The 14,071-nt window shown below is 38.3% G+C and overlaps 1 protein-coding gene across 1 annotated transcript in view; it reads left to right on the top strand.

Annotated features, from left to right (window-relative positions):
- Nucleotides 1-14,071, top strand: part of JADE3 (jade family PHD finger 3) — a 109,204-nt gene that overhangs the window by 68,799 nt on the left and 26,334 nt on the right. Inside the window, 3 exon segments of the mRNA XM_014592726.2 lie at nt 2,528-2,718; nt 5,665-5,876; nt 13,378-13,545. Of these exon segments, the coding sequence (XP_014448212.1) occupies nt 2,528-2,718; nt 5,665-5,876; nt 13,378-13,545 (571 nt within the window).

The raw sequence follows: 14,071 nt of genomic DNA, 5'->3' as shown, positions 1-14,071 counted from the left end.
GTCTCTATGTCTCTCTCTGTCTGGCGAGCGCACGCGCCCTATAGCGAAAACCTCTCAAAAAAAAAAAATCCTATGTCGCAGAGGTTATAATCATCCTTTGTTTCACAGATTGACTCCTACAGGTTTGAAGAGAAGTGGTCATTTCAGAGTGGTAAAATTAACAAGGAGCACCTTAGGAAACTACTCCTAGAGATAATATAAGGAGCTACTACTAGTAGTTAGTTTTTAAAGACATTTCAAGCGTTTAAAAGAAATCTATGATGTTGTGGTACTTATTTGTGTAGTTTCTATACTGTTTATGAATTCTAATCTCCCTGCCAAATATTTAGATCAGCTGTAGAGGCACTATACATAAGACACTGGATGAGCTGAAGAGGCACTATACATAAGACACTGGATGAGACCATAGGTCAGGTTAGAGTAGTGGCAATTTTCTCTTTATTGCTTTCTCAGTGGTTCAGATGTATCTACATAGACCAGAGGTAATCATGTTCCAGCCACTCTGGTCTAGTTATTAACTTTATTCAAAATACATTATTTGGAATCATAGGCTTTTAGAAGAATACATAGGAAGAAATATTTGCTCTCTACATTTATAGGATGAACTATACATACATATATACATATATATATTTACATGTCTTCATTAGAATCTGAAGAAATATTCATTTATGAATCTTTATACATATATGATGATTCTAAAGAAACTAGCTTTCAAAGTCTTCCAGAAGAATGATTTTCATTAGATTATGATGGCAAAAATATGTTTATTTCTTTCTCTCTTCTTTCAGATGGCCTACCTTGTTCTCTAAATTGCCAGGGAATAATAAGATTTCTTCTTGGTTGTGTTTTCTGTTGCTTTCAAGTAGTGCTTAAAACATTGATTATAAAATAAGCTTTTGGCAGGGAAAACTTCTATATCCTCACTTGCTTGATTTTCTTTCCTTCAGCTCTTGAGTGTGAGAACAGGTAAAAGGGAGAAGTATGTGTTTGCTCAGGTTTGCTGAAGAAGTTCATGCAAGTATAGGAATCTTTCATCCTATTATGTTACTCTGGCTCAGACTTGTGGTTACTGTTGTTTATGGTTGGGAGGTACCTCAGTTTGTATAACTCTGTGACCTCTTGGCTTTAATTCATCTACATAAATAATGAAAATAAGAACTATTACAATAACAATGATGTTTTTGAACACCTATTTTTACTATACCTTACACTAAACACATATCTATTTTATTTCATAAAAACATCATAATCTTACAAGTTGCATATTATTTTTATTATAATTTATTATTGTTATCCTTACTTTTTAGCAAAGAAAACTAAACCCTATACCATGCAAGTGAGTAGCAAAAAAAAAAAAAAAAAACTCAGGTCTGTGAGACTTTAATGCCTATATTCTTTACCACCATCTAGTCTTCTCTCCATGGCAGAAAACCATGAACTTAGTTGAAATTTATCTTTTGTGTAGAATCTGGCTTTGTCTTTGCATAAATATTACCCCCTCCCAGATTTCCTCTTCTAAATAAATTGGATGGCTATCACACCAAGAAAAAAAAAAAAAAAAAACTCAGGTCTGTGAGACTTTAATGCCTATATTCTTTACCACCATCTAGTCTTCTCTCCATGGCAGAAAACCATGAACTTAGTTGAAATTTATCTTTTGTGTAGAATCTGGCTTTGTCTTTGCATAAATATTACCCCCTCCCAGATTTCCTCTTCTAAATAAATTGGATGGCTATCACACCAAGAACATGCAACATCTTATTAGAATGAATGGTGGAGCCAGCAGGTAGCATAGAGGCTGAGGTGCTAGATCTTACATGGCCAACTGTGCAATTCGAGTCCCAGACCTGGTAGCTTGAGAATCATGCTAGGCATATGTGTGTATGGGCCCTAAATCCCAGAAAGAGAATGGAGAAGAAGGGATTGTAGTATGACCATCCTCCTGGAGGGGGATGATCTCTTTCCCCCCGCCGTCGAGCACAGGCACCCTGGAGCAATAACTGAAGTTAACTTTTTTTAAAAATGAAGGTTAGTAGAGACTTAGGATCAATGAGATTGAATGAATTATATTGTTAGTAATCAATAAGTTCACAGCAGATGACAAAACTGAATTTGTAGAAGCATTTTCTTTTTAAAAAGGAATCTGCCAGGCCAGCAAGGTGGCATAGTGGTTAAGGTGGTGGCTGGATCTCACATAGCCACCTGCATGGTTCAAGTCCTGGAAAAAGCTGCTTGAAAAACGTGCTAGATCATGTGTGTGCATGCCCAAAATCCCAAGAAGAGAGTGGAGGAGAAGGAATTGCCACGTAGTCATCCCCCCAGGGGAATTCTTCTCACTCTCCTACTGTGTTCCTCTCCTAGTAAGTGCACATGCTCTACTGCTCTACAGCAAATTTAAAAAGAGAGAGAGAGAGCATCCACCTCTACTGTCTACTATGACCTGAGTACTGTTGGGCCCACCCATTCAATGCATAGCATGTGTCATTTGTTGAGTGCTATCAGTGGTTTTCTCTTGCTTTTCAAGGATTATAGCTGAAAAGGAAAAAGATGTTTTGTTTATTCAACCTCGGAAATATATCCGCTGTTCTACACCAGAGGCCACAGAACCTGGCTCTATCAACATCTCGCATCTGGCAGCATCTGTATGCCGCTATGACCTGGATGACATGGACATCTTCTGGCTCCAGGAACTCAATGAAGACCTTACACAAATGGGTAAGTTTTCTCACAAGTAAGTTGTGCTTCGACTTGGGTTGTGATTTTTTTTTTTCTTTTAAGTTATCAGTACCCTGAACTTGCTTTTATCTCATTGTTCCCTTTCTTTTCTGGGCTTTTTATTTCTTTTTCTCTCTGATCTTACCTTAAAGATGTATTTCTTCAAATGCACAAATACATTGAAATAGAGTGATGATATTTAAATCTGATCTTTTCTTGTTCATGCTGAATAGCACATATCAGTGATAGCATATAGGTTTCATGAGGTTGTTTCCCAAATCTGAGTATGAGAGTGGTTATGGTTGATTGGACTTTTGGTTAAGAAGAATTCTGAGGCCAGTTCCTGGCCTCAGCACTGAAAAGAACTCTGATCGGTGAGCAGGTAGAGGCACCTCTGCCATGAGGCTGGAGAAAAGCTCTAATTTCATCCCTGGGCAGTACCACTGCAAGTGACAGGTTGCTGAGACTAAAACTCCATAATACAAAACTTTCTAATTTTGCTGCCTGGAAAAAGAATGTCAAGCCTAGAACAAACATCCCCATAGTAATTCTTAGCTATCTCTGTGAATTCCAGAGTTGTCATACAGTATTCAAAAACTAAAATAAAACAAAACACAAACAAGCAAAAAAAAAATTGGCAATAAACATAATAACTTCAAATTAAGTATGTGCCATACAGTACCATACCAGTAATGCTGAGTAACACTAGACTAAAGAAAAGTCACTTTATACTTACACACATATTATACCCACATGTTTTCAGTCTACTGAGTATTTAGGTCCAAGTTTTCCTGTGAAACTATGGGTGGTTTTGAAATCTCCATAGGAGATATAGTAAAGGATACATTTGATTTCATTTTTGTTTGAATCACATTTTTTCATTGTCAGAACGAGGGTCAGTGGTTTACCTTTTCTTCCCTTGCTGCCTTTTTTTTTTTCTTTTGAGGCTAGTATGTGAATATATATAAATAAAAAATTAAATTGTATTAAATCTAGTTTGGCATGGAATGGTAGTTATTCTACCAGTAAACCAATCCTTATTCTTAGTTTTTTAAAACTTTTTGTTTAATGTCTCTTGTTTTCCCCTGTAAGAGAAAAATGGGATACTTAGTTTATCCTGGGGACCATAAAGAGAAAGCATTAAAAGACTGACAGAGAAGGAAAATCAGAGAATGAGGGCATAATCAAGTGGATTGATGGCTCAATATGCAGTTGGGTTTATGAAGCACATAGTATCCATAAACATTACAATCATTGCAATGCTGACTTTGGTATGAAACCACCTTGTAACGAGATCCCTTTGGATGAGTTTTTTTAATAAACTTTATTTGGAATAGTTTGATTTACAGAAAAGTTGCACTTTTACTACATAATACAAAAGTTCCTATGTATACCTCACAGTATTAATTGCCCCAATGTAAATATCTTATTTTACTGTGGTATATTTGTCAAAACTAAGAAACCAACACAGATACATTACTATTAATTAAAATAAAACCCAAACTTTTTTGAGAGTCTACGGATTTTTCCACTGGTGACCTTTTTCTGTTCCAGAATTCTATCTAGGATACTACATTGTATTTAGGTTTGAGTTTTAAAAGTTTTCTTTTATGTGAATGATATTGTAGAGCAGCTTCTAGGATCTTAAACTTTTTTAAAATTACATTAAATTGAATACTTTTTTAATTCAAAGTAAGGAATTTTAAGATTGAATGCTTTATATAGGCTAATTACCATACTAAGCAATGTACAGACATTACTTCATCTTAGCCTCACAGCATAATCAGTGACTTTGGTATTACTGTCCTTATTTTAAAGATAAGAATAAGCCCTAAAGGGTATAAATAACTTGTCAAGGTTTACATAGCTAATATGAGGTGAACTTGAAATTTGAATTCAAGTTTTCTCATAACAAGATACTATACTCCTTTACTCCAAAAAATAAATAAATATGTGTAATTTTTCTTTGCAGGGGAAAAAATGAAACAAAAGGCCTGAGTACTTTTGGGTTTCATAAGTAGCCACAACTTTAAAAAATTAGTTTATGCAGGATTACAAAATTCCTTAGGATATCTTATATTGCAAATGAAATAGAATACTTGGGTTAATTTTGGGGAGACCATTTTAAGAATTATTCATGAATTTACAAGTTTTTAAAATAAATGTATATGTGCTCTCACAAAATCATTGGATCTCCTAGAGAAAAAAAATTGGTTATCAACACCTACCTTATGAATTTTTTAGTCAGGTTAAGTGTGGAAGGCTAAGACCAGATAAAAGTATAGAAGGAAAAAGAAATCAAGAAGAACAAAAGGTAATTTCATAATTACAGGTAGATCTTTGAGAATGTTAATAAGTTTAAATATAATATATTATAGTTTGCCACTGAAAATATTATTGGATTATTGGAAAAACAAAATATTTCATATGTATAATCATGTAAACATAGTACTTAAAATTTTATGACTTAATACATTTTGTATGAATATTTCCTTGTATAACCATTAGGTGTGCTCATTGAAGCTAATTTGCTAAGAATGTCTTATTATTTATGTCCATATAGTTATATAATTTTATTCTATTCTGTTACAAATTTAGCTGTTCAAAATTACAAAGCCACCACAGTGAGAATAAGAGAAAATGGAGAGAAATTTAGGAAGACACTGGCTAAGATTTAGACAGAAAATTGAAAGGGTTAGTAACATACCTTATAAGGAATATGGTAAAATGTATTTTTCCTTTCATGTGTCAGACACTAATATATGATTATAGGTAAATGTTAGAATAGCTCTAATAAACAATTTTTTGAAATCTGGTTGTTTTCAAGCACAGAAGAAATGGTTTTATCCTTTAGAATCCCACCTACTCCTATACTGGGCTCAAAGTAGGTGATTTGGAAATGACAGCTGACTGATGGGTTCATTGATTGTTTGTATTTCTGTGCAGGTTGTGAGCCAGTTGATGAGACTCTTATGGAAAAGACAGTAGAAGTCCTGGAACGTCATTGCCATGAAAATATGAACCATGCTATTAAGACAGAGGAAGGGCTAGGCATAGAGTATGATGAAGATGTGATCTGTGATGTGTGCCGGTCTCCAGACAGTGAAGAAGGGAATGATATGGTATTCTGTGATAAGTGTAACATCTGTGTGCATCAGGTTAGTGAGAGTGGAGACCGCCACCTCCCCACGGTCAGCCTTTTTAAAGCTCAGTGATCATCTCTAGCACCCATATCTGGGTAGCAGATTTTATTTAAAGGTGAAAATAAATATTTGGCCTGGCCATTCTTTAGTATTATTTCTAGAAACAATATTTCTTATGATACTTTAGATGACTTACCTACAACTTTACCCAATGAGGTTGAAGCCAGGTCTTTCTTGTGACACTTCATTCCCAGACCATTGGGATTGCCTTGTTCAATCTCCCTGGGGGATCTCCTTACTACCTGCATAGGAGTCTCTCCTTTGTCTTCAAATCTCTGTGGTAGCATCAGGTTACACCAATGGTCAGTAACCTTGATGAGTTTACATTTCCTACAGATGAAAGTCTGGATTCCTTACCTTGGAACTTCTGACCTCTCTCTTATCCACCACATATACCACTTACAGGAAGCTAGGTCTACCCTACTCTTTTTTTTAATTGCCAATGGGTGCATGTGCTCACTATGAAAAGGTGGAGTGATAGAGAGAAAGCACCCCTCAATGGGGCGTGGTCACACCACAATTCCCTTTCCTCTGCTTCCCCATCTTTTTGGGATTTGAGGTGTGTATACTCACACACAGAGCATGTTTTTCAAGCGGCCAGGGTTGGGATTCAAACTGCAGATAGCCACGTGGGCACCAGCTCCCTTAACCACTAGGCCACTAGACTGACCCTACATCACTTTTAAAGATCACACAGTACCAGGAGAGGTAAAGTGACTTTACCTAAGCTAGTTATTTATCATTTTTTTACCATATGGCTTTTGTAATTAATAATGATGGTATCAACCCTCTTTTCAGCTGTTTTCTTTTCCCCTTAAATGTTCTATGCTCCAGCAAATTAAGATTACTCAAGATGCAGTGGTAAATGTTTCTGACATTGTCCTGCCTCCGTGGTTCAGCCACACCCCAATTTTACAATGCTTTCTCCCACCTCTGTCAAAAAATCTACATACTGGGACCAGCAGTTGACGTAATGGCTATGTCACTGGATTCCCATGTGATCGACCACGGTTCGAGTCCCAGATCTGGTGGTTTAAACTCACATTGGGCGCTTATGTGTGCATGCCCAAGATCCTGAGAGGAAAATGAAGGAGAAGTGATTGCAGTGTGGCCATGCCCCCTGGGGGTGGGGTGATTTCTCACTTTCTGTCTCTCTGTCTCTGTCTTTCTGGCAAGTGCACATGTCCTATAGCAAAAACCTCTCCCCCCCCAAAAAAAAATCTACATACCTTCCAAGCTCTTGTTCAGATCCTTTCTTGAACTCCCTTACCCTTACTCTAAGTGATTTTTTTATTCTTCTGAACTTGTCGTATGTTTCATTTTCTTAATTTATCTAGTAAACAGGTATACAGCATCATCCATGGGCCAGGACTGTGCTGCATACTGAGGACACAGTCAGTGCTGAAGAAGTAGAAATGGTCTCTGCCCCCAGGGAGATCACAGTCTGGTGTAGCGACTATACAAAGACACTGCCAACTTGACATAGTATGCTAAGTGTTCTTGTAGATATAAGTCCATGCCACTGTAGAAACACATGGGAGGAATAGGGTCAGAGACAACTTCCAGGAACAGCATCCAAGCAAAAGGAAATGTCAAGAAACCAGCAAGATGTGTTCAGGCAAAGAAGAAACAAGTTCAGATGGGATGGCGAGAGTGGGCAAAGTATGTCAGAGGCAAATCTGAATGCTTTAGAACTGTAGAGGCAAGGAAGCAGAGTAGGGAAGGCATGGAGAGTGAGGGTAGAGAGGGCTACAAGGGATTCCAGGAAAGGACCTTCTGACAAACTAAAGAAAATTTTTATAGATATGTTTCTTTACTTATGCTACATCATGTACATACACACATGAGAGAAAGAGAGAGGGAGGCACACCCTCCACAGGGTTTGGCCACATTTTGATCCCTTTCCTCCAGTCCTCCAACATGTCAGATCCTGGGCCCTCACTCATGTGTTCAGCGTATTTCAGGCTAACCGGGACAGCGATTCAAACCAAAATTACCATGTGGGATCCAGCTTCTCTTGAGCAGCACATTACCATACAACACAGAGCCAGTCCAGGAACTTCTACAATATTTTGTCCTGTCAACTCTAAATGTTATGATTTGTATTTTAAAAAGATCATTCTGGCTACAAAATGACTAGAAATAGATGATGGAAGAGAGAGAGAGAGAGAGAGACCAGGGCTTATAACAGTTTTAATTCCCTGAACCATCTAACCTAACCCTCTGTATGTATTGGGTCATCAGAAAAGTCATGATGTATTTTTCTGTTTCTCTATGAAAAAATGTGTCATGACTTATCTGATGACCCAGTAGAAGATAATCAGAATTACTCTGTGATTAATTGAGTCTTTTTCTTCATTTACCTGTGTCCTTTAAAATAGTAAAATTTTGAAAACTTACCTTCACCTTACTGATTATTGGCATTTATGTCATACTTTTAGTGAGAGTAGAAAATCTTTACCATTTAAGTGTAAACTTAAGTATCTGATAATACAGGTCTGCAGTGCCTTCTCTGCAATTCCAAACTTATGATGCTCTGAAAACGACATGGTTTTCCTGAAATTTTGCACCAGAATTGATTTGGGAACAATACCAGAACTTACCCAATATGTGGCCATTTTTAGTCTTTATATTTGTCCTTTATGGTTGAGACAAAATATTCATATTGTTTGACTAACAAAATTAAGTGTTTCTAGTAATTCTCCCTAAGGGTGTTTTGTTTTGAAAACATATCCAATAATGACTGTAAGTGATGCCCCTTCTTCACATCGGATAATGGTAACTGACCAGGCCTTCCAGAATATGAACTAGTATGTATTAAAGTTGTGATAATGGTACTATATAAAGTTTCATATAAAAGATTATTCCAGGGACAGGCCCAGAGCCATCCTCATGGCCTGGTGTTTAAGGGAGCCAGATCCCACATGGCCAACTATGTGGTTCAAATTCCAGACCCAGTGACTTGAAAAACATCCCAGACACATGTACATGTGTACCCAAAATCTCGACAGGCAGGAGAAGGAATTGCAACATGACTGTGCCCCATTGAGGGGGCTGCTTTCTGTCTTTCTCTGTGTGTCTCTCAGCCTGTCTCTGGCAAATGCACACACCCTCTGGCAAATTAAAAAAAAAAAAAACATTATTCCAAAGTGAGTATATTCACTTGGATTCTAAAGCAGTATTTAGGTTAGAGCTCCCTCTGTTGATTGAAACATGACTTAAAATGATTTGGAACTTGTGGTTTATTCCGTAACAAAAGGGAGATGTGTCGCTATCTGGATTTATTAAACATGATTTTTCTTCTGCCACCATATCATGTCCCATCTTTGTTCCTCCATGGTGAAAATAAACTAATGATCAGTACTTTAAAAAGAAGCGTACATCAGTAGACTATATTTTTAACCATGAACTTTAAATTTTTTCTTTAAAAAAATATAGACGACCATTCCAAGTCCTTTTATGTGTATCCATTTTGTACTGTTTTTTTAAAAATTGCTATATATAGGGCATGCGCACTCATGGGAGAGAAATGGGGACAGAAAGAGAGAAGAAAAGTGAAAAAGCATCTCCCCCAGGGGGAATGACCATACTGCAATCCTTTCTCCTCCATTCTCTTCTTGGGATTTTGTGCATGCATGCACACATGCCCAGCATGTTTCTGAAGCCTTCCAGACTGGGACTTGAACTGCAGAGTAGGCTATGTGGGAATCCAGCCACCTTAACTGTCATGCCACCTGGCTGGCCCACCATTTCCTACTTCTTAGCCCAAATATCGAATGCTCACTGGGATAGAGGAAAGGTGATTATGGCATGACCTAGCCCCATTGCCACATTGAGAAGGTGCTTTCATTCGCCTACATTCTCGCTCTCGCTCTCTGGCATTCACACATTCTCTGGCATAAAAAAAAAAAAATAGCTGGTGGTATGATGGATAAGGTGGCAGCATCCTGCATGGCCAACTGCGCAGTTTGAGTCCCAGACCCAGCAGCTTGAAAAAAACATGCCAGCCACATGTGCATGCAAGTCAAAAATCCTGAGAGGAGAATGGAGAAGAAAGGATTGCAGCATGGCCATCACCCACTAAGGGTTGCTTTCTCACTTTCTCTCTCTCTCTCTCTCTCTCTCTCTCTCTCTCTCTCTCTCTCTCTTTCTCTCTCTCTATCTCTCCAGCAAATATACATCTCCTGTGACATATGTTTTTAATCTAGCCAAAAAATAAAAGAAAAAGACTTGAGTTAATTTGCCTGAAGGTGCACGCTCTTATGGTTTTTATATCATCATATATATAAGAGGACTTCAAAAAGTTCATGAAAAAATGGAATTAAAATAATAAGTTAACTTTGTTACCAAATTTTTTAAATCCATGCATAGAATTTTTCTTAGTACACATTCTCCATGAGCTTTTTGAAGACACCTTGACACCAAGTTTATTAACCCTCTGGTATTATATGTAGAAGGCATTGCAGTGTGTATGTGCAATTTTTCAAGAGTCCACAAGCCTCTTGATTTAGTGATCTACAGAAAGTCAAAAAGCACTGCTATGAAATACAGCTTCTATTATCTTATGACCAAGAATAAGTTTACAAAAGGGCTCTACAAATTATTTTCTGCCCTATGGAATGGTCAGGAGACAAAGGATATTCCCAGAACCAACCACTGGCTTCTCTTCGGCCAGTCTAAAAGAGGCTCTATTTTAGGAAGGAAGATTGCTTTCATTTCTGAGCAGACATTCTGGGCCTCAGAGAAAGAATATCTTTGAAGGTTAGATACCTTGTAAAATAATGTTCTGCTGTCATGAGAGCAGCCTAGTTGGAGACCAGCTTCAGTGCTTAAACTAAATTCATTTTACCAAACCACCTCTCAAGCTTAGCATGGGAGGCATTCCAGGTAAGTTTATGATAAAAGCTGTGCCCCCATTAACCTTATAATCTCACTGAGGACATGAAACACAACAACAAAGTAGAGAAAAAAGAATTCATGATGCTGTATACTTGATAAAGGGAATCCTGTGGAGTGGAGGATGGGAATCAGAGGGGCAGACACAAAGTGCTACAGTGATCTGATGAGTATTCTAAAACTTGATCAGATTGGTAAGGGTGAAAAAGTTCTAACTGTGCAAAGAGGAGTTATCTGTGTAGAGCAGGGAAGATGCTTAGACAGACACGTGGATGTGAGAATTTAAATGACTGATTATGGTGAAAATAAGGAGGCCTGTTTAAGTCAGAAACCCTGTATTCAGATAGGGTACAGAATGAGGGAAGACAGTGAGGTTTGAGGGGCTGGAGGCTTCAGATCAGGGCTCCAAACTTTTTCTTTGAAGGGCCAAATAAATACTTCAAACTTTGTGGGCCACCTAATCTCTGTTCCTTCTTCTTTTCATAATCCTTTAAAAACATGAAAAACATTCTTAGCTTGTTGGCCTTACAAAATAGGCTCTGACAGTAGCCAACCCCTAAGTGAGATGTGGGAATATGAGAACAGAAGAAATCCCTGGAGTGTTTGCTGCTGTGCAATCATATGATCTTTGTCTTAATCTAAAAAATCTAGAAGTCATATAGAGGAAGGGTAGCCAGCAGGTGTCATGGTGGCTTTAGGGTGGTGGATCCCACTTGGTCAACTTCACAATTTGAGCCCTGGACCCAATGGCTTGAAAAACATGCCAGGCATATGTGCATGCATACCCAGAATCCCAAAGGGAGAATAGAGGAGAAGGGATTGCAGCATGACATCCCCCCTAGGGGGTGATTTCTCACTTTCCCTCTTTCTCTGGCAAGGACATGCATTCTTTTTTTGAGAGATTTTCACTGTAGGGCGCGTGTGCTCGCCAGACAGACAGAGAGACATAGAGACAGAAAGCGAGAAATCACCCCCCAGAGGGGATGGTCACGCCGCAATCCCCTCTCCTCCATTCTCCTCTCGGGAGAGCCCGGCGTGAGTTTTAAGCCACTGGGTCCGGGACACGAACCGCGGTCGACTACGTGGGAGTCCAGCGACATAGCCATTACGCTAACTGCTGGTTCCCAAGGACATGCATTCTTTAGCTAAACTAAAATGAAATAAATAGAGGAAGGGTTGAAGGTGTGAAGGAAGAAAAAGGGAATTTAGAATCAATCCAGGTTTTGTGTGATGAGAGCTTAGGTAAAGAGGTTATGGTGGAAATGGAGAGGAAGGTTAGAGTCTTGAGGTCACCCTGTGGGAAAGACTCCAAGCTCTAAGTACAGTGGATGAAGGGAAGTGGGTAATATGAGTCCAGGAATTTAGATCTGGAAGATAAGAAGCAAGGTGGTGGTGATATGGAAGGAGGGAGTTTGGGAAAGGAGCAGGTTGTGCCAAGGATGTAAGGTAGAAGTGAATATGATGATAACTATTAGAACTTAAATCTGAGCTGAGATTGAATTTTCTGGAGCAGGCAGAGATTTTTTTTTTTTAATTTGCTGAGTTATTCAGTGGTGGATAATGTGCCAGGCCACATGGGAATCCAGATGTCCCCCAGGTTTAGTCTCTTAATAGTAAGAATGAAGTAGTGAGGAGATAAGGATGGGGGGAATTGGGAATAATGAAAAGGAAGTCTAGAATGTTTTCTAAAATAATCTCCCATTTCCCCCAGCAATTCATTTGTTTATTTGTACAACTTCATTCCCAAAGGAGTTTTCCAGAACACTTTATGTATTGTTGTGATTAGTATGATAGTCTAGTCAAAATCCATTCACAAATCTCTTTTTTTCAACCCCAAGCAAATAATTGTTATGATATGCTGAGTGCTTTATATTTGTCAGGCACTATTAAGCTCTTTATAAATTTTAGCTCTTTTGTTTCTGAGAAGTTTCATTCTGTTTCTTTTCTTTTTTTAATTATTTATTTTATTTTATTTATTCACTCATTTATTTTTTAATTTGACCAGAGTGAGAGAGAGGGTGAGAGTGAGAGAGAGAGGAAGTGAGAAAGCAAGCCACCAGATTCAGGACTCGAACCCTGGTTGGCCATGTGGGAGTGTCCAGCGCCTTAACCATCACGCCACCTGCTGGTCCCCTTCTGTTTATTTTCTAACACTTTCTTTTCTTGATCACAACAGTACATGGTATATAGTTGTTCAGTAAGTGTTCAATCAATTATAATACATAATCATTGAAGAAGCTTTAGAAAACATAGGAAAGAACAAAATCTATAATCCTAACATGCAAATAACAGTTGGGGTAGCCTTTTGGTGCATCTCTTTCTAGACTTGCTCTATCATCCTTAGAGTCAGTTCTCATGGACAGACATGCTAATCTTAGGATCAATGTTAGAAGTTGCTTTTTTGAGTGTTTTAAAATGACTAAATCCTGGAAATAAGCTTATATTGTTTTATTTGCCCTTCTACCAAAAGTGGAGCATGTTCTGTGAGTATGTATCAGAACAGCATTGTCCCTGTTGAGACATTGCTGACCATTCTCCCTTCTCTTCCTCATGCTTCTAGGCCTGCTATGGCATCCTTAAGGTTCCAGAAGGCAGCTGGCTATGTCGTGCCTGTGTCATGGGCATTCATCCTCAGTGTCTGTTATGTCCAAAGACTGGTGGAGCCATGAAGACCACCAGGACAGGGGATAAATGGGCTCATGTCAGCTGTGCCCTGTGGATTCCAGAGGTAAGAATACATCCAGACCTGTGAGGCTGTTTGCTCCAGAGTGCCCTCATTTCCCACAACACTCATGCTGACTCAAGCTTAGCATGAAGATGGTTATATCTTTGTCTGTTTTTCTGAGGTGGTAATGCTTCCACTTGGGCTACCTCAGATTCTTCTTTGATGCAAGTATGTATGTAAGCCCATGCTGATGATGTATAGGTGGCGGTACTCCCAGTGATATTTATGTGAGAGGAGAAGCACAAAAGATGAGGGTGGGTGCATTGGATTTTTTTATGGTAAAACTTATCTTAAAATACCAAATCTTGGGGCTGGCAGGTAGCATGATGGTTAAGGCACTGGACTCCCACATGGTAAACAGCAGCTTGAGTCCTGGACCTGGTGGCTTGCCTTCTCATTTTCCCTTACACTTTCTCTGTCTCTCTCTGAGTCAAATTTTAAAACAATAAGAAATAATAATAAAGATGATGGTTGTCATTTTAAAAAAATAAAATCTTAACTGTAGAGTTTTTGAATATATATATATATA

The sequence above is a fragment of the Tupaia chinensis genome, unplaced genomic scaffold (assembly GCF_000334495.1).
Source record: "Tupaia chinensis unplaced genomic scaffold, TupChi_1.0 Scaffold138400_2, whole genome shotgun sequence".
NCBI classification, from domain to species: Eukaryota; Metazoa; Chordata; class Mammalia; order Scandentia; family Tupaiidae; genus Tupaia; species Tupaia belangeri.
The sequence above is the reverse complement of the archived record's forward strand: the minus strand, read 5'-3'. Positions and strand labels throughout refer to the sequence as shown.